This window comes from Sceloporus occidentalis, unplaced genomic scaffold (genome assembly GCF_023333645.1).
Source record: "Sceloporus occidentalis isolate IW3139 unplaced genomic scaffold, rSceOcc1.0.p SCAF_1, whole genome shotgun sequence".
Classification (NCBI taxonomy): Eukaryota; Metazoa; Chordata; class Lepidosauria; order Squamata; family Phrynosomatidae; genus Sceloporus; species Sceloporus occidentalis.
The window spans coordinates 220,175,819-220,197,488 of NW_028316981.1; the positions used below are offsets into that span (position 1 = coordinate 220,175,819).

Genomic DNA, 21,670 nt, shown 5'->3' on the forward strand with positions numbered 1-21,670 from the left:
ACCCAGTAATAAACTCAGTATGAGGATCCTCTATGCGGTATCCAGAACAGAAAACCACCTGTGTGAATGGTTTGGGTATTGTATTGTAATATAAACCTTGTAATTCCCCAGACTGAGGAATGGCAAAAAGGAAGTTGCCATTTTGCAAGAATCACAGAACAGTTGGAAGAGACCACAAGGGCCATCCACTCCAACCCCCTGCCATGCAGGAACTCTCAATAAAAGCATACCCGACAGATAGTCATAACCCTAACCCTAACCCTTTTCCATCTAGTATTGGCAGTTCTGATTGAATGAATCTGCAAATTATGGCTCAGGGCTGCACTTTACCAGTTTGTTTCTGGGCACAAGTGAAAGTGCTTGTCATGACCTATAAAGCCCTGTATAGCTCAGGTCCGGATGATCTGAAAGACCCTGTCTCCCTATGCAGGAAACCCCCACCTTTTAATGACCCATTACTTAATGGGCCACTCTTTCAACACTTGCAAATTAGGGCAAAGTCCATTAATCCAATGCGGAGCCCACTTTTTTGTCAGTTTTTCTTACCCATGGTGGCTTGCTTGCGACTGACCATATGTGCTGCTTGCAAAGCAAGCTGAAAAGGGGAATAAGGCACCAAACTAACTGAGAGACTCTGTGAACAGTGTGAGCAAGTCATCATAATTCCCTCATGTTCCCTACATGGCTTCTGCTTTTCAACCAATTCAGGTTTTTAACAGTGCTGTCCTGTACAAATCTGCCAGGGTCTTATGATCCACAGGTGTGGGCTTCCTCTTGGTCATGCCACCATCACAGGCTTGCGTGGTGAGACCAAGAGACAGGGCCTTTTCAGTGGTAGCTCCCACCCTCTGGAACTCCTTTCCCCAGGAGAATAGGCAGGCCCAGTCGTTGCTCTCCTTTGGCCGGCAGGCAAAGACCTTTTTGTTCAAACATGTTTTTAATATGTAATCACTCTCACAGAGTCTTCTTATTAGAGCATGTGTTTGGTTTGTTTTTTAGCTTCTGAATTCTTTCAAATTAAATTTCATACAGTTTTAAATGTGATGATTTTATAACTGTTTTTTAAAACTGTATTGATGGGTTATAACTGAGTCTTTTGTGATGTGCCTTGGATCCTGCTCTGGGAGAAGGGCAGCATATAAAATAAAATACCCTTCAAAAGTTGCTCACGCCTCATGTAGGATGCAGCCCACTATGTGTGTATCCAGAAGCGAGCACAATTTATGGCAGGAAAGGGCAGCATCAATACACACACACACACACACACACACACAATATGTCATTTTCACGAATCATTCATAAATCCAAATTTACTTATATATGGGGGGGCTCAGTCCTGTTGTCTGGTATACATGTTGGCATCCCTTCCAAATCATGGCTTCCAGTTCAGATGCCAGCTGGTCAGAATCCCATTTTAGTAGAGAGGCAGGCTCTGGCCAGCATGAACTGTGGGGCTTGTAATACAACACATCTGGAAGACCAGATGTTACTCACTACCGCTAAAAATAAATAAATAAAAATAAAAATGTTACATCAGGATACCCACCAGAATCGATCATGAAACCTTAACAGACCCATAATAGGTTTTTTAAAAAAACCAACAGCCTACTTGGGTCACAATACTTATATAATAAACCTGTAAGACAAAAGTGGGTATTCTTTGGCCCTCCAGATATTTTGAACTTCAGCTTGCAGAAGCTCTGGCCAGCATGAACTGTGGGGCTTGTAATACAACACATCTGGAAGACCAGATGTTACTCACTACCGCTAAAAATAAATAAAGCAAGTCACATTTTTTAGTGCAATTGGGATACAGTGGACCCTTCCCATCCACAGGGCTTTAGTTTCTGGGTCCCTTGCAGATGATTGTGCCCCATAGTATTCAGTAGAGGTGATGTGTGTGTGGACGCATTATGTCAACATTAAATAATATGGGCCGTGGCAATCCACAGGTGGTCAAATCAGCGGATTGCCAGCCTGCCAATATAGAAGGTTTACTGTTTAGGAAGTACCTGGTTGTTTTACTATGTTAACTATGGATAAAAATTTGGCTGAAATATGTTGTTCTTTCCAAGCCAGCCTGCATTGCCACTGGAAACCAAGCTACTAAGACAGGAGAGACTCAAGAGAAAGGAGACTCTGGTCAGGCTAACAAGAAACACATCAGAAGGTGCTTGCTTACCATCCTAATTCCAGAGCTTTCACGACTGCTTCACTGGTTTCTACATGGATCTGGGCTTCTGCCTTCACTGCTTCATCGGAGGCTGAGGCTGACTCCGACAAGGCCTTTTCCAGGTTGGACTTGGCCACGAATACTTTGCTTCAGATAAAGAACCACACTGGAAAAGTAAATTCTGTTTTCTTTTTAAATACTGTTGCTCATTTAATTGATCTATAAGTTAATAATTTAATTCTTAAATAGTGTTAATACTGAAATTCTAACTAAACTCAGTAAGTTGGTTCTATTGCTGCACAAAACTGGAAAGTGCTGGAAGGCTCCAGACTTGTCTACTTTAGGGACCAGAGACCCATCCCATGTTCTCAATGTTCTCAGTTATCCTCCCAGTAACTCAATTATCTAGAGACATCCCATTCCTTCTGACAAAGTAGGTTGAAGCAACAGATGTTGAATCTGGCATGGAAATCAAAACTGATTGAACAATTAGCAACAGAGATGGCCACCAGCGTTGGCTTGGGGACTGAATTAATAATGTACGAGAGTCATTGTATTTTGTTGGTTCATACACCTATGTGCATTTACTTAAAGGGCTAGAAGGAAAGTTAGTTATATTTTCAGATGACATGAAGCAGAGAACTGATGTTAGCATGATGACAGGAAGCAGAATCAAGAGTGGAAAACTGGGGTGAAACCGAAAAAAATATGAAATTCACCAGAGATTTTATTAAACTTCAAAATGGAAAATTAAAGAATCTAAATATAATATGAGGAAGACTTGACTTGGTACATGTCAAAAGGATTTTGGTCTTTTGACTGATCAGGAGCTGAACATTAGTCCACTTTACAAGGCAGCTGCTACAAAAGCCAATACAGTTTTAGGTCACATAAACAGAAGCATGGAGGGAAAACAGACGTAGGAAATGTTCCTGTTTGGGACTCATGTTCTTAGTGTGTTTCTTTTTAAAACAACACATGGCATTTTCTTTTTCATGGGCTATCTAGAGCAGGGCTGAGGGAAAAAAATAAACTATTATATTCCTACCAATAAAATAGACTCATTTTATTTCATCATGTTAGATTGCAGCAAAAAGCTCTTTTTTTTTCTCAAGGGGCTCATTTAGCTAGTATTTAATCTTTCTACTCTGGATGGGAGCACGTGGTATTTACACTAGAACAGTAAAAATGTTCAAACACAATACCTTTATACAACAATTTGCTATTACAGTCCATAGACACAGGTTCAAATTAACAATGGCCCTATACAGACAGGCCAAAATAAAGCTGCTTCGAATCACTTTGGAGGTATGCTGTTTAAATGATGCGTAAGAGTCCGGAAGCCGTGCCAAAGCTATGCTCCACTCCTAAGTACTGGAGCTTGGCTTTGGCGCAGCTTTCAAACTCTTAGGATGCATGCATCACTTAAATAGCATACCTCCAAAGTGATCTGAAGCAGCTTTATTTTGGCCTGTCTGTATGGGTCCAATGTGTAATTTAAAGCACAAGGAGCAATTGGATCTGATCACACAGGAAGAACACATTTCAAACATTTTGTCCTGATACGGAAGTTAACTGTTTTCTAATCTTGACTACCTCAGCCAAAAACCTGGCAACAACCAAGATCACACTGTGATTCTTGCCTTCTAATAAGAATTTGACATAAAGTTGGGCCAATTGTCCTGGTCATATGTTGTCAAACCTCTGGTAGAATCCATAGGGCAAAAGAATGTGCTTCACGGGTTCTACTTCTTGGTTACGGCAGTGAGAGGGACACCAGCAAATCTGTCTCAGAGCCTTTCAGAGGGAGAAACATTAAATCTGGCCTTTGCCAAAAGTTGATAATAATTAACAACAGTCAAATTCTTTCAATACTCAGCTAGGTAAAAAGGCCCAACAGACTCTTTACTCAATGAGCTTCATGAGCAGGATAAGTATGAATGTGTCCAAAGGTCACAGAAAGCAAGATCCCACAGCCATTGTTTTACTGATTTGTGAGCAGTGTCCAAGTCCAGAGGTCAAAGGAGACAATGACACAACAATTGAAGTAGCTTTTTGGGCAACAAGGTTTGACCAGAGGTAATTGTCCTGAGATAGATATAGAACCAAACCTTTGCACAATTTAAAAAATATTAACTTTAATCCAAAATTTTAAAAGCTGCCAACCAAACCTTTGTCAATGTAGGGCATTCCCCTGTTTCTAAAAATGCACCTGGGAATTTGGGGGCAAGCCTGTAAAAATTTAGCCAGAAGATGATCTCTCTTGTTACTCCCACAATCCGTACAGCAACTGCAACTGTCTTAGCATTAAAGACTTTAAGGATAGGTGGTATATATTGACCCCCTTTGGTATAAAAATAACACAAAATGGCAGGCTGACAAGCTTGTGCTTTCTGATACGCAGCAAATCTGTGCATAGTCCAGGACATTGTGTGACGGAATATCAGCCCTACGTGTTGAAAACCTCTAGCTCTGTTCCAGAACATTGCCACTTAATGTCCGTCTGCACTGGGAAAATTTATTTTCAAAAACTATAACTTTAGATCTCACAAAATTAATTTTTAGAACATTTTATAGTTCAAGAACTTCCTTAGTAGATAGTTTAGCCCAGGTCTGGACTATGACAGGATAATTCCATTTGGCCCATAGAGTACAGTGGAAATTTTCCTGCCTTCAAGTTTGTGCAAATGACTTTTGGGATCCCTTAAGCCACCTTTGAGGTCATTTATAAATAAATTTTAAAAAGTTGGTGCAAGACTTGTCTGGCCCCTCAGGTTGTTGATATTTGTAATGTACAGGATACCTCCGCTCCCAGGGACACAAGCCTTCAGTAGATTCAACAAATGGAGTAAATCACAGTGCATCAGTGTTGTCAGGACTGAGGAATTTCCCCCAGTTACACTAGTATATTTAGAGTTCAAATCATTCACCCGTCACAAAAGTCTTTCCCCTATTTGCCAGCAATTCAAAATATACACTGCACCCTTGTTATACACTGGGGTTTGGCTCCAAGATCCCCTGTAGATAACAAAATTCGTGGATGCTCAAGTCCCATTAAATATAATGACACAGCAAAATGATGTCCCTTATAAAAAATGGAAAATCAAGGTTTGATATTTGAAATTTATACTTTTTTTAAACATTTTCAAACCGTGGATGCTTGAATCCATGTATAAAAAAATCTGTGTATAAGAAGAGCTGACTGTATTAGTTTCCCAGGTTTGGCCCCTCCTTATTTTCCTTCTGTACCAAGCTACAGATTCCCACAAGAACAACCTTGGCGACTGGCAACTCATACTTCCTCCCGACAGATCTGCTCATTATCCCAAGTGAACCTGATACACAATCTTTACTTCTCCTAGGTTCACCAATAAGACATCATAACCATCATCTTGCATTTACAAACACGGCAATGAAGCATGTCAGGACCATGATCCTGACATTCTGGACCTCTAAACTATATCTATTCCACCTTTCAACAATAATACAGTCTATGCTTATATTAAGCATGACAATAATCTTGCAGTAGCCTGGTACTGGGTTATCAGGACAGCATACATGGAACTTTTCTTTTTACCAACTTGTGTTTTAGACTCCACTACACACATCAATGCGATTCTAATTTGCATCAATACAATTATAGGGTCTAGTTCAAGGGAAGTAACAGTGCCACTCTATTCTGTCTTGGTCAGGCCTCACCTAGAATACTGGGTTCAGTTCTCGGCACCACAATTCAAAAAGGATGTTGAGAAACAGGAGCATGTCCAACGAAGGGTAACCAAAACTGTGAAGGGTCTGGAAACCATAAAGCCCTCTGAGGAAAGACTTGGGGAACTGGGTATGTTTAGCCTGGAGAAGAGACAGTTAAGAGGTGATATGAGAGCAAAATATCAAGGGATGTCATACTGAAGATGGAGCAAGCTTGTGAAGTCTCCTTCTTTGGAGGTCTTTAAATAGGGTTGCCATAATTTGCTACCACCAAACCGAGACAAAACGTAGAAAAAATATAGGACACAATTTAGGACAAAAGTAGGAAAAAACACAGGACAAAATTTGGCCCAAAATGTAGGACATTCAAGGAAAATGGAGGACACAAACAGCTAAAAGCAAGAAACATTAATAATTTTTTAAAAAATTAATATAAATCATTATTTACAAAAAAAAAATCAAGAAGATTTTGACATTAGGCAGAAGGTACACAACAACATATATAATGAAAAATATGTACATCTGTACCAACCTGTGAGACGCATCTGGAGTTGTGTCAGCCAGTTCTGGATGGGGTCACACTTCCTCTGAAGGACTTGGTCCTCAGTTTGGGGGTGCGGTAATCCTTCCTTGGTAATTTTTTCCATTTTTATGATGCTATGCTTACATATGTTGTAATCCTTCTATGCCTACTAATGAATTGACAGGACAAATGGTCACAATATTGTTGAGAAAGGCGATGAAACTACTCTCATATTGTTAACATTCTGCAACATACGAGGGTCATTCAATAAATACTTAGCCTACAAAAGAAAAACGAAAATTTTGGAAGAGTGGCGATTTATTTTTCAACACAGTCTCCTTTTAGCTCGATACACTTGGCCCAGCGATGCTCCAACTTTTCCAACCCGTCCGAAAAATATGTTTTCCCGAGGGCTGCAAAATAGGCCTCCGTGGCGGCGATGACCTCCTCATTCGACCCAAATCTATTCCCGGCGAGTGACTTTTTCAGGTTTGGAAACAAAAAGAAGTCACAGGGGGCCAAATCTGGGGAATACGGTGGATGGGGCAGCAATTCGTAGCCCAGTTCGACCAATTTGGCCATGACCGCGGAGGTGTGAGCCGGTGCGTTGTCGTGGTGGAACAGTACCCATCGCGCCGACAGCTTTTTCATGTCCAGTTCTTCGTGTAAAATACGATGCACCATTCCTTCTGCGATGCCTACAGTCTCAGCTATCTCGCAAACCTTCAATCAGCGGTCTGCCAACACAAGATCGTGGATTTTTTTTACGTTTTCCTCCGTAGTAGCCGTTTTTGAGGCACCTGGGCATGGCTCATCAAAAACCGACGTGTGACCACGAACAAACTCGTTGAACCAATTCTTGACGGTCGCCATCGAAGGAGAAGAGTCACCGTACACAGCATTCAAGCGCTCTTTGATTTCTCTGCGTGTTTTCCCTCCCAAAAACAAGAATCAAATCACCGAATGATATTGCTCTTTTTCCATTTTTGTAAAACCGACCGACACGCTCGCTTCCAAAGGCTATCAAAACAAAACAAATGAAGGGAATTGACTGAAACTTTGACAGTAGGCTTCTAAAAGAAACAGCAGCGCCATCGGGCGGTGAGGCTAAGTACTTGTTGAATGACCCTCGTATAGCAAGTACATATACAAGCTCAAATGGAAAAGCCAACCAACACCTGATCTCCCTTCTAGTGTTGTGTAGCTCATAATTTGTCCTCCTGGGATTAGAGGTGTGCCATGTGGCAGTTCAGGGGGAAAGGAGCTGGAGGGAGGCTCTTGTTAGAAAGAAAAATCAACAGGGAAGTCAGACTCTGGCAAAAGAAGCTTGCATTCCATGGTGCAGCACCCTGGAGCTTGATCCAAGGATCTTGTCTTTTTGCTGTTTTAAGGATGGTTTCCTTCGTGGTCCTTATTTACCCCTTGCTATATATATTGCTTCTGTATCATGTGGGTAAGTGGGTGAATATTTTCTTGATTTCTCTAATCAAAATTAGTAAGAGGATTTTGGTTTTTTTGAAGGACACTAGTCAAAAATATGACAGCCTTTTGTTTGGAGAGCGGGGTATAAATACTCCAAATAAATAAATAAACAAATAAATATAAATTTTTTTAAAAAATGTTCACTAACATTTTAGCTGATGGTTTTTAAAAATGACTTCAGTTCAGTGTTGCAGTCTTGTCTGTATTGTGGTAAAACGAATATATTTCTAGGATTAATTAGTGGAGATTTTAAAAACCCTACGATGGCTTAAGACAAGACATTTTTTGTTACTTGGAGCTCCCAGGATTCGAATTCTGTGAAAGATGGGAAGGTTTAGTCCTGAAAGAAGAAACAATTCATTCCCAACATTGGGCTGAAACAGACAGGCCAAAATAAAGCTGCTTCGGGTCACTTTGGAGGTATGCTGTTTAAATGCTGCATGCATCCTAAGAGGCCAGAAGCTCGCCAAAGCTGCGCTCCAGTCCTGTTTCTGTGTGTGTGTGTTGCAGGTGGTACAATATAGCACATTTCCCAATGGGAATGGATGTATGCATTGAATTTGGCCAGTCCAGATGGGAGAATAAAGAATTTATTTCTGAAGGATTTTCCAAAATTTGAAAATAATCTGTTTAGAACAGAAAGCACATTATAGTTACAAAATATGGAGGAAAATGAAGCCAATAATTTTCCTGTTCGTAAGAGCGGATGAGGTTGAGAGGGAATATGGTCACTTGCTGAACTTGTGGCAGAGGTTACAACCAAATGGTGGCTGGCTTGCTGGCTGCTCTTCACCACTGCACTGAGGCCTAACTATCCACTGGATGTTTCAATGTGCAGATGCAATGGATGAATTCAGGGTACGTCCATTCGACAACATTTCACTTCCCTGCCACTTTTCCTTTGTGGATAGCACAGATGGCTTGACGTTCACCTGGGAGAGGGAAGATATCAAGGAAGAACATGAAGTAGAAGATAAAGAATTTTATAAATTTTTTGTTGGACTCCAGGATTTTTACCAGTTTTACCCAAAGTTGATATATAGCTTTAACAATAACAAGGAAGAGCTGGAGGAACGGAATTCTCTGTATGAGGGAAGAGTCTGGGTCGATGAGGAGGAGATTCCCGAAGGCAGCCTGACACTCATATTGGAGCAAGTGCAGTTTTCTGATGAGGCCATGTATATATGCAAGGCCACCAATGCAAGAGGCAGGGGACAAAGAAAAATGAAACTCATCGTGGAAGGTAAGAAAACTTACATGCCCCCCAATTTTGTGCAGGTGAACAAGGGACCACTTAATACCTCTGTTCTTTTACTAGTGAACACAGCAAGAAAGTGTCTTTCTCCTTTGCAGACAGCTGAAAACTCAGTTCTTTACACTGCTGCTCACTATAGCCATTTATTCAGCAACCATTTCTGCCTCGCTGCAGAGAATCTCATCATACTTTCAGATTTCATTATGTAAAAACCTAAGAAAGAGTCGTATGGTATTTAATTTCACAATGGATATTATGTACTTACTACAGAATTGGTGCAATCTCTCTCACACACACATGAAAATGTTTGTTCTCCTGAATAACAAACAGCAGAAATATGAATAGAAGGGAAGTGCAATGCGTGTACATGTGTGCGTATGTACGTGTGTGTGTGCCTTCAAGTTGCCTGTCAACTTAAGGCAGCCCCTTGAATTTCATAGGGTTTTCTTAGGCGAAGAATACTTAAGAGGTGGTTTTTCCAATTCCTTCCTCTGAAATATAGCATCAAGCACCTCGTAAACACTGGCAGTCTCCCATCCAAGTCTTAACCAGGGCTGACCCTTCTTAGTTTCCAAGATCAGAGAGGATCTGGTGCCTGTAGGATATTTAGGCCATATGGGTATGCATGCTCATATTTTAAAAGTTGTCTAAAACATCTTCCTAAAATCTAAAACAGGGCCAGAACAGGAAGTGATTTATCCAGAGTAGCCCCCAGAAAATAAACAACCCTTGGAAATTGGGGAACTGACTGTGCGTTTGTCTGCTTTTCAACTTTGTGTGTCACATGTGTTCACACCATTTATGAGTATTGAGAAATACTAGAGGCTCCAGCACTTAATCCGGGTTCAGCTCTTTTGGCAGTGTGTGCCTGGTTTTTAACAAAACAAAGTGGATTGTAACAAAGATATTACCTATGAACAGATTAACACATGTAGTATTTTAATAAGATTTTTTTCCCATTCAAGCCACAGGAGATAAGAGGTTTGCCAGAGCAGGGGGGAAACACACACTAGTCTCTTGAGGCAAAAACCTTGGTTTCTGATATACCCAGCTTTATTTGGTATATACATTTGTGGACTCCAGCCCATCTCATCAGAAACAGCTGAATTATTTGATTAATAAATTATTGTTGTTTTACATGTAAACATGTCTTTGTCCTTCCTCGAGAAAGGCCACCTTAAGTACAATGACAGAGGGCGAGATTCAACATCACACCTGCAGAGCCTAACTTTCTACTCACAGGCGGTGGTGAAGGTTGTTCCCTCTGCTCATCTGAGCCCATGGGCTGCTGGATTTAGTGAGCTCCAGTCATCATATCCAAAGGGCAAAGACACTATGAACTGCAGCACCAAATCCCAAGGGCAACAGGTTGGGGGAGGGCTAGTTTGTAGCCTCTTGGACTGGATGAGTGGGAAGGAATGGGGTTATGAAGGGTTTGCTTTAGTGTGAACCCACCACTACCTCTTCAGCCTTCCATAAACTGAAACATACTCATCCTAAATACTCAAGTGCCTTAAGTGTTCTGTGCCTTCTAGAAAGCAATGAATATGTTCCATCCTCTCTCAATACTTTTCAGTCTTTGCTTAAGAGACCCCAGTGCAATTATCATCCCAACTGTAATTGGTTTGCCGTTAATTGTCTTGTTTTTCCTTCCTCACCATCAGATGCTGAAGAGCCACAGGTGCAGTTCAGCACAGTCAATGATACACTGGTGGCCAAGTGTATCTCAGCAGGCTGGTACCACATGCCAAAGGTAACCTGGCGTAACCGCAGGGAAGAGGATCTGTCCAGCTACTCCACAACAGAGATCCTGGAAGAGAAGCAAGATGGGTCCCATAGGGTGGTATCCATTTTGAAATACCCCGTATTGCTTCATGAGATCTATACATGTCACATTGAAGAAGAAGATGTGCTTAACAGACCTGTCAGATCCATCCATAAAGTCCCAAGTAAGTGATTTACTGTTGTAGAGCCCAACTGGTTCAAAGACAAATCATCATGCCCTCTTACTTTCTAGGAAGGGAACAGTCGCTGCTAAGCCTAGGAGCTGGCATGTGGTTGTACTGGGGGATTTCTTGCTGAGGGGTATAGAAGCAGTGATTTGTAGGCCTGACAAGATGTCTCGAGAGGTGTATTGTCTTCCCAGGGCAAAGATCCGTGATGTGACAGAGAGGCTGACAAGACTGGTCAAGCCTACTGACCAATACCCCTTCCTTTTGGTCCACGTGGGAACCAATGATACTGCAAGACACAGCCTGCAGAACATCAAAAGGGATTACGAGGCGCTTGGTAGGAAGCTGAAAGGAATGGATGCACAGGTTGTCATCTCGTCTCTTCTGCCAGTTGAAGGGCACAGTCCAGGAAGGGAGAGGAAAATAGCGGATGTAAACTACTGGCTTCATAGATGGTGCCGCCAAGAATGATTTGGATTCTTCTATCATGGGCTGCAGTTCCATGAGGAGGGACTTCTTGCAACTGACGGGTTGCATCTCACGCCAGTTGGAAGAAATGTTTTTGCCCACAGTCTCAAGAATTTGATCAGGAGGGCTTTAAACTGAGTTTCTTGGGGGAGGGAGACAATATTAAGGAAGACAAAAGGGCTGGAGACAATAGTCAAACAGACATAGAGGAAATAAGACAAATAGTGCAAGGACTCAACAGTGGGAGGCAAAAAGACTTGCACAGGCAGCAAGTAAAGGGGACCCATGGTCTGCGATGTCTGTACACTAATGCACAGAGCATGGGAAATAAGCAAGATGAACTTGAACTCCTATTACAACAAAGCAAATATGATATAATAGGCATCACTGAAACCTGGTGGGATGAGTCTCAAAACTGGAATGTAGAAATAGAGGGGTATAACCTTTTAAAGAGAAATAGGCCAAACAGGAAAGGAGGAGGAATAGCACTATATGTCAGAGATATTTACACCAGTGAAGAGATCCAGGACATCAATACCGGCAGCCAGATGGAGAGCATATCGATAAAAATTAAAGGGGACGGAAACAACAGGGATGTTATTGTGGAAGTCTACTACAAACCCCTAAGTCAGATGGGGGAATTGGATGATGCCTTTCTAGAACAGATAACCACACACTCAGAAAGGAGAAATGATGGGTGACTTCAACTATCCTGAGATTTGCTGGAATTCAGACTCAGCCAAATCCTCAAGGTCTAGCAAATTCCTCACTTGCCTCAAAGACAATTTCATTTTCCAAAAGGTGGAAGAGGTAATAAAAGGGTCAGCTAATCTAGATCTGATCCTAACAAGGATGACTTGGGCCCTTTACAGATGGGCAAAAAGTACGTGCTGTGCACGTACTAGGGTTAGAAAGGGGTGTCCTTTCCGGATGCCCCTAACCCTAGTATACGCTCGGCGCGTACAAAATGGCTCTGCCTGTTCTACACGGGCGCCATTTTGACATCGCAGACTCCTCCTAGCTTCCGCACATCGTGTGGCAGAAATGATGCTGTGAGTGTGCCATGTTCCGCGCCGCAAGAAGAAGCTGCATTTTGCAGCTTCTTTTTGTTGCGTCCGGGAATCGCGCGGTTTGTCCGCTGCGGTTCCTGGATGCAGAAACCAGCGGTGCCGACAGACCGCCCTTTTTGGGCAGTCTGTAAAGTGCCTTGGTTAATGGGGTGCAAGTTGTGGAATTATTAGGTGGAAGTGACCATGTTTTCCTGGTGTTTGTTGTACAGTGGAAAGGAGAAGCCAGGCATAATCAGACACGCATTCTAGACTTTAGGAGAGCGGATTTCAGTAAACTTAGAGAAATACTGGGGGTGATCCCATTGTCATGAGTACTAAAAGAGAAAGGAGTTCAGGATGGATGGGAGTTTCTCAAAGGGAGATACTGAAGGCACAATATAAAACAGTTCCAGTGAGGAAGAAAAATGGGAGATGCCTCAAGAAACCAGGAACTAAGGAACTTTCAACTGAGCTAAGTTTTAAAAGGAACATATATTGTATATGAAATGGAAAAATTGGGAAATCACCAAAGGGGAATTCAAACAATTAGCTAGTCTGTTTAGAGATAAAGTCAGAAAAGCTAAAGCGCAGAATGAACTCAGGCTTGCTAGAGAAGTTAAAAAGAATAAAAAGAGATTTTTTGGATATGTCCGCAGCAAAAGGAAGAAGAAGGAAATGGTAGGGCCACTGTGTGGAGAAGATGGCAAAATGCTAACAGAAGACAGTGAAAAGGCAGAAATACTCAACACCTTCTTTGGCTCAGTGTTCTCAGAAAAGGAAAAGGGTGCTCAACCTGAGGATAATGGAGCACAGGGCAGAATAGGGGAATTTCAGCACAGAATAAGCAAAGAGATACCTTGTTAATCTAAATGAATGTAAGTCTCTAGGACCAGATGAACTACATCCAAGAGTATTAAAAGAACTGGCAAATGTAATATTGGAGCCATTAGTAATAATCTTTGAGAACTCCTGGAGAAAAGGAGAAGTCCCAGCAGACTGGAGGAGGGCAAACATTGTCCCCATCTTCAAAAAGGGGAAAAAAGAGGATCCCAACAATTATCGTCCAGTTAGTCTGACATCAATACCAGGAAAGATTCTGGAGCAGATCATTAAACAGAGAGTCTGTGAACATCTAGAAAACAATGCCATAATCACAAAGAGTCAACATGGGTTTCAGAGAAACAAGTCATGCCAGAGGAATATTCTCTTTCTTTGATAAAATTACCAGCTTGGTAGATGAAGGGAATGCTGTTGATATAGTATATCTTGGTTTCAGTAAGGCCTTTGACAAAGTTTCCCATGACATTCTTGCAAACAAGCTTGTAAAATGTGGGCTAGACAAGGGAACTGTTACATGAATTAGTAATTGGTTGACCGGCCGAACCCAAAGGGTGCTCAGCAATGGCTCCTTTTCATCCTGGAGAGAAGTGACCAGTGGGGTCCCACAGGGCTCTGTCCTGGGCCCAGTGCTATTCAACATCTTTATCGATAACTTTAATGATAGAATTGGGAGCGTACTTATCAAATTTGCAGATGATGCCAAATTAGGAGGAATAGTTAATACGCCAGAGGACAGGATCAAAATTCAAAACGACCTGAATAGACTAGAAAGCTGGGCCAAATGAATTTCAACACGGAGAAATATAAGGTAATGCACTTAGGGCGGAAAAATGAAATGCACAGATATAGGATGTGTGACACCTGGCTGAATGAAACTACGTGTGAAAGGGATCTAGGAGTCCAAGTAGACCACAAATTGAACATGAGTCAACAGTGTGATGCGGCAGCTAAAGAGGCTAATGCAATTTTAGGCTGCATCAATAAAAGTATAGTGTCTAGAGCAAGAGAAGTAATAGTGCCACTCTATTCTGCATTGCATCTCTACTACTTAGGGCACACATGTCTTGTTTCTCAGTTTATCGCAGAAAAATTCATACTCCAGGTATTTGGAAGTAGGCCATAAGGAAGAAATTCTGCACAAAAGCTAAAGGGACAGTCTCAATTACTGTTTGTTTGATCAATGCTATATTTTAAAGTTGCCATTTGCTTTTACTACAGAATGTTTTTTCTATAGCAAATTTTATTTTCAGAACATGCAAAATTTGGAGATCTTCAATAAGAAATGTTTGCACATTTTTGTTTAAATCCATTAAAGTTTTTAAATATATAGAAATAATATTTGACCACAATTTACAGGTAATAAATGTCAGGTCCTAGGTTCCACCCGTTGACTTTCTAGGGTTGTGTATTTTCCTGATTTCAAGAGTTTATATGGTGGAGATTCTAAAAAAGATAAAAGAAACAACGAAAAGCCTTGAGACATTTTAAAGACTAAAAAAAATTATTTGGTGTACCTTTTGTGGACTATAGCCCATGTATTCAGGTGCTGCATAGAAAAAGCAACATGCCTCCGTGTAAGAGATGATCATGGTAAACCCACTGCAACTCCTGACTGTACTGATCCATCCCCATGGAAGCAAGCCAGCCACTAAGATAAGCAGTGCCAAAAAGAAAGGAGTGCCTTGTCTTCTGAATCAAGCCAGCTTCCCCCTTGCTGAGAAAGCAGCCTTTGCATTCTGGGTCTCCTCCCAGGGAAGAATGAACATCCAGAAACTAAGATACAGCCTAGTAAATTAATGGGCACTTTCCTGGCAATGGCTCCCCAATGGGGCAGAAGGGGCAAACTGGTTACTTGAGATACTACTCTCACATTGTCATTATTAAGTGACTCTCTGTAAATTAATAGCAATAGCTTTCTGATTTTTCTTGCTGTCTGTCTCATACTGAGAACCACCATAGTGCAGTCATTTGAACACTGGACTACAACATGAGATTAGAGTACAAATCTCTGCTCGACCATGGAAATCCATGGAGTGACCTTGGGCAAGTCACACACCCTCAGCCTCAGAGCAAGTCAAAGCAAATCACTTTCAACAAATCTTGCCAAGAAAACCCTATGATAAGTCGCCATTAAGTCAGAAAGAACTCGAAGGCACACAACTGTCTCATATGTGGTGGTTGTTTAGCTGTTGTTAAACTGCAACTACCATTGCACGTCACTGGCTGAGCTGGCTGGGGCGGATGAGAAATGAGAGCCACAGGTTACTCACTCCTGACCTAGGAGGCGTCAAGGTGTGAACTGCACAAAATTAACATCTCTCACTGTTTAGTGAAGATTAGAAACTCAATCCTGAATACAGTACTTATACAAGGAGGCACTCCATAGCATATCTCTAAGGACAATCTCCCCCTGCCCCAAGTTAGAACAGGCTTCAAATAGCCATCTATCTCCACTGTGTACCTGTAGTAAGAATTTCCTTACCAATTAAATGTTAATATAGGAAATATTGAGGGGTGGCGGTGGTAAGCAGTAACATTTTGTCATTTACCGTAATAATTTTTGTTATGCTATAGTAATTTTAGTAGGCTTTGTGAGGTTATACTCCATTTCATTTTTTCTTTTTTTCAGAGAGGAAATACCATAACATGTACAATAATTATTAGAAAGACAAGCCACCTGCAAAGATCAGCTCCTATTGCTTTCATCGCATATACTTTTCAGCTTTACACATTATCTGAAGGCAGCAGAAAGAAGAAAAATGTAGACTAGATGATAGCAAAACCCTCCACAGTGCAAGGAGGTGGTTATATTCTTGAATGTATTAAAAGCATGCTTGCACAAAAAACCCACATGAAATGATTGTCACGTTTGCCTTGTTGTTGTTCTTAGGCACAGAAAGTACCTGCAAATCTCTGAACAATAAAATCCAATAAGGCCAACAAGTCTGCCTTTTAAAATTTATTTTACATGAATATGGTCCACTCTGAACAAACATGGCTAGTGTACCAGCTCAACCTGAGCAAAAAGGTCCTGGCCACAACAGACCTTTGAGCTTCTAATAGACTGGGTCCAAAAAAACACTCCTCCAAGCAATAAACCTCCTTCTGAAGGGAGAAGGTAAAAGGACATAAGCTGACCTGTTATCTCCAAGATGGTACTTTTTCTTACCAATAGTACTTGTTTCATTTGTATTTAGGTTTAATCACTCTCACTTGGACCTTTGTTCATGCTAGTAAATTCAAAATTATCATAGATCCTCTCCTGACAAAGCAGAATGCTTTATTGACTGATAGCACTGATAGCAGCTTTCATTTTACAATGAAAATTACTAGGATTTGTCCAGACTCGATATGTATGCTGTGTTTTGCCTTCCAACTGCATGTTTTACCTATTGATACAACTGCTTTAACATGACAACACATAATCAGGGCACTTTAGCTCCTACATCACTGGGAACTAAGGCGGGATACAAACTGCCCTTTTGAGGCGGCCTGCACCCACCCCTTTCCCTGCTGGATTGGGGCCTGGGCATCTGCAGCGGCAGCCCCAAAACCCCCAATCCACCGCTTCTCCAGGCCTTGGGGAAACGGCAAAACACTGCTTCCCAGCGGCCTGGAAAGGGGTGTCCTTGAGGCTGCGTGCCCCAAGGACACCCCGACAGCTGCGGGGAAGGAGAGAAGGGGGCCGCTCAGCCCCTTTCTCTTCCGTATCACTGGCGCGGCTGTGTAAAGGCTGTGCCAGCGATAGGCACAGCGAAAAGGAGCTCCATTTCGGAGCTCCTTCCAGCGCCACTGAAAGGGTGCCACAAGCGCCCTGTAGCAGCGCGAGCACGTCACGCCTGCGCCGTGCTGTTTGGCTGCGGCATGGGCGTGACGTCATAATGGCAGCGCCCGTGTATACAGGGTGCCGCCATTATCACGCAGCGGGTACGTGCTAGGGTTGCGGGGCATCTGTAAAGGATGCTCCGAGGCAACCCTAGCACATATCCAGGCCAGCGCAAAACACCGGTCTGGAAAGCGCCCAAGAGACTATATGCGTCAGTCTCAGGTGGCAGGAAGATAATACACACATGGTTGTCCTGCTTCCACATACCAGATAGGTATATTTATACATTTTTATAGAGATTCACATATGATTCTGCAGTTTTACACAGATTATATTGCACAACCTGGGAGTACTGTGTGGTTGAAATTTTAGCCTTCAAATGTATCTCATCACATCTTCCTGTTCTACAAATAAACAAAAGGAATAATGGTACTTTTCTGATTAAACATTCCTCTCCAAAGAGGGGGAAAACTACTTGGGAGAATTCTTGAGATTAATACATGGGACTATACATTTTATGCCAAGATAAATTTGCCCAGCAAATGGAGATAGGTCACACTCTATCAGATGAGCAGACATACACACACTCCAGTTATGATCAAAAAGTTCAGGAATATGCATTACATGAGACAATACCCCTTCCATTATCCAATCACTGCTACCACAGGGAGAAAAATTGCTTTATTTTTGAAAATTATTTGCCTGGGTGCATTAATAGGTTAAAACATTATCAAGTCTTTGTTAAAACTAATAATTTCAATGGCATACAAACATTCTAAATAGAATTTTCCTTATCATACTATGCTAAACATTACAAATAAGGTATATCCAGTAAATGCCAATTCATATGGGTAGCTTGCAGTGTGCACACTCATTAAACATGCAACACTGAGGATGCAGGTGCACATGGCAAGCTGCTGTATGAGATCTCCTGTGTGGTCAATTGTGTGCTTAAAGCTGAAGAAATGCCATGAACACCCAGCTGCCTTCACAGCACTGCCTAGAATTCTTCAGACATCATTCCTGTCCAAGATGTGCATGAGCTTCTATTGAGATATAATATATTTATATGTCCAAGTTCTCGCTCAAAGGGCTCCAGGTTTTTATAAGAACAGCATAAACCAAATTTAAACCAAAATTCTGTACATATGGCTGGGCTTGGTACTACCCGATGTGTGTCGACAAGGCAAACCAGCCTTCTTCCTTTGGATTATCAGTCTGCAGAAATGGAGAGAAAAGGATGAGGAAAGTTACACTTCTGGGACTTGTTTCTCTCCCTTTTTTGCTGTCACTTCAATCCTGGCCCATCCCAAGCAATTTTCTTGATTCTACACACACAGAGACATCTATTGAAAATACCAACTTAATGCTCTACAGCTACTGAACAGACTCAGTCCTTGCTGGGCTTCTTTTGGGACCCCCTAGTCTTGAAGCCAGCATTGTCTAATGGTTTGAATGATGAACTAGGATTCAAATTCCTGCTCAGCCATTGCGGGGACCTGAGCAAGTCACACTCTCCCATCCTTAGAGGAAGGCAATGGCAAACCTGCACTAAACCTTAAGGATTATAGGGCTGCCATACATCAGAGTCAACTTGAATGTACACAAGAACAATTCCTTCTCCCACAGTCTAACAGATTCGACCAAGTGAAATTTTGAGCCATATAAGAATAAGTGAGGTATCATCGGATAATGTTGCATGTTACTAGTGTCATTGTATGTGGCTGTGCTACTGTGATTTCATTCAGAAGGTTTGACAGTTGTATTGTATTTTATTGAACAACTGGAGCCACAATTGTTTTTCCCCCCAGTGATGCTGAATCTCCATTTGTACGTTTTGATATTCCATAAACCTCTTCTTTTTCTTTCTCTTCAATTCTACTGTCCCAGAGATTACCGTATCTATAGTCCAAATTCTTTTCTTCAACCACAGTTATGCCTGGAATGTATGTTTTAATTGTATTGCCAGTTCGGATCTTAAAAGTCCAATAAGATTTTTAATTTATCATTTCCATTTTTTTCAGGCTTATGTTTTTTCCTCCAAGGAATACAAACCTTTATCCTGTGGCTGTTGTTTCTCAACTGTACATTTCCCAGCAAGATACTCTGTGGCAGACACATCTTTTGATCTAGAACAATAAATGAAAAGTGGGGAAACTCTTAGGAATTTCTTTTGTAAATTCCTACTCTGTTCAGAAACTGGAGGGTAAGAGTCAAGGATTTATTTTTCATGATCTAGCCAAGGGAATACATCACCACAGTCCCCCAGTTTAGGATATACGAGAACACAACAGTAGAAATAAATCGACTTCTTATTCAAAAAATCAGAATAAGAAAACAACAAATGAACGAAACATTTTGCATGTTTGTTAACAGCTAATTTTCGTTACTAACACGGATATGTCTTTATATTCTGGTAACAGAAAGTGTGGAGAAGGATATAATGTACTCCTTCCAACATTCAGCCTTTCCTCACAGGACTTATTTTCCAGTCATTTATCCATCTAGGGGGCAACACAGACATAATAAGCCCGATTCTGGGCAGTTTAGAGGCATGGCGATCACATGCACGCCTTGAAGCTGCCTGGAAGCTGCCTCAACCCAGAAAGGCCACTCTGCAAAGGAGTGGTTAAAAACCACTTCTTTTCAGAGCGCCATCCAAGACCATGGCAGCAAAGCTGATTGGGGCCACACACGTCTGTTTGCCATGGCTCTGCAGTGAGCAACTCTGGGGCGGCCCCAATCTGTCCTTTTTGGGCAGTCTGTTTTGCCCCTTTGTCATTCTTCTCAGAACCCGTTCCAAGTTATATCAGAGAACAGAGAACCACCGGCCCACAAGCCAAGGGTTCCCTTGGAGGATTCCAATTAAATGGACAGAGTCTCTTTGCTTCAGCTTCCATGTCTATGGAAAAAGAGCAGCAACACATACCCTGCAACTATACTCACCTCTCTGGATTGGGACTGTGGTGTAGCATTTAAAGGAGCTTAACTACACATTCTTCTTTGAAACTCTTATCCAAATTGGGATTCCCAAGCCTCGATCCCACTTTGGTGAAAAGTCTACCTATCTCCTCCAGTGGAAGGGTTTTTCCCAATACAAATTTCTAGGCACCACGATCCCAATCTGGATTGTTACTGGCACAGGATTGAAACAATGCATTAAAGCCTTCCTACACTGCAAAGGGGCCCAACCTGGACAAGGCATCTATGTGGGGAGAAGGAGGTCTGCTGCAAACGATGGGAGCTAGCATGAGGGTATGGGTAGGTTGTGCATGTGAGTCAAACATACCTGCTGGTTCTTGCGTTCTTCTAATCTCTGTGAGGTCTTCTGTAACAGCTGCCTGGCTGTAAGCTTCTCTGAGTCAGAAAGCAAGAGTGGGACAGGAACAAAGAAATCCAACAAACAGTGAATGGCTGTTGGCATGATTCCTGGTCCTCTTTTTCATAAACAAATAGCTGGGTTCTAACTAAGTCTGGAGAACCAATGGAATAGAGAGAAAGCAGGCACAGCTACAGGACCAGTATGGAGGGAGCCACCTACCATTACCCAGTCAAGACAGGTAAATAATGTTGCTGTTGTTGGGGCTGCGTCTCCCTGGAGGTGGGGGTCTGGAAGGAAACAGGGAATGGGTGTTGCCTGCTCGAAAATTGTCCTTCTTGGGCAATAGTGGGGGCAGTCAGAGGATTCAGTTTATACCTTAGACAAATGTATAAACCTTCAACACAACCCCCACTGCCAGGCTCGACCCCTATGCTTCAGGAACACACACCCATATGGTGGTTCTGTTCTCCACTACTATATCTGGCTGTGGAAACTACACTACATTTTACCAAACTACAATTTTAATTGTGTTAACCTTTGGCTAGGCATAATAAATTTCAGACTTACATTACAGTATTACTTTCTCCTAATGTCCCCCACCCACCCCGCTTTAATCCTATTGTCTAAATCCTCCCTTATGCAACAACAAAAAAGTCTTGTTGTGCCATGGAGACTAACAGAGCATCTTAATGAAAATTTTCATAGCATATACTGTACATATATAGTCTACTTCCTCAATATCAAGCCGGGAGCAGACAATCCCCTTGCTCCTTTCCCAACCTTTTGAAGAAAAATATTATTGGCAAAATAGACCAGAAACCATTGGGGATTCCATGTTTGGCTGTGCTTCTTCTAAGCAGATATTGTGGCTGAAATCTCTCAATATTTTTAGAGTGCCCACTTAAGTTCTTTATGTAGAAATCATGGATTGGCCAAAATTGGGGGTGAGGGAGGAGCAAATAGAATGGGGCCTGTGGGGTATCATGATTTTCTTGCTTGTCTTCACCCATTCCAGTAAACTCTTTCCCAAACAGCTTTTTAAAAATAATGAGAATCTTCTAGAAGATACCTG

General features: G+C 41.8%; 2 protein-coding genes across 5 annotated transcripts in view; one reads left to right on the plus strand and one right to left on the minus strand.

Annotated features, from left to right (window-relative positions):
• The first annotated feature begins 7,796 nt into the window (after positions 1-7,796).
• Positions 7,797-16,359, plus strand: LOC149323488 (V-set domain-containing T-cell activation inhibitor 1-like). Its single transcript, XM_089478189.1, has 4 exons — positions 7,797-7,857; positions 8,725-9,129; positions 10,806-11,090; positions 16,080-16,359. The coding sequence occupies exons 1-4, from the start codon at positions 7,797-7,799 to the stop codon at positions 16,112-16,114; spliced, it is 786 nt and encodes a 261-aa protein (XP_089334315.1). The 3' UTR covers positions 16,115-16,359.
• LOC149323489 (spindle and centriole-associated protein 1-like) overlaps positions 16,313-21,670 on the minus strand; it is a 42,835-nt gene continuing 37,477 nt past the window's right edge. For all 4 annotated transcript variants that reach the window (XM_089489037.1, XM_089489036.1, XM_089489035.1 and 1 more), the window contains 3 exons: positions 20,566-20,633; positions 19,332-19,405; positions 16,313-18,494 (listed from right to left, as the gene is read on the minus strand). In XM_089489037.1, coding sequence (XP_089345163.1) covers positions 19,355-19,405; positions 20,566-20,633 — 119 coding nt within the window. In that variant the 3' untranslated portion in view covers positions 16,313-18,494; positions 19,332-19,354. The remainder of the gene's footprint in view (positions 18,495-19,331; positions 19,406-20,565; positions 20,634-21,670) is intronic.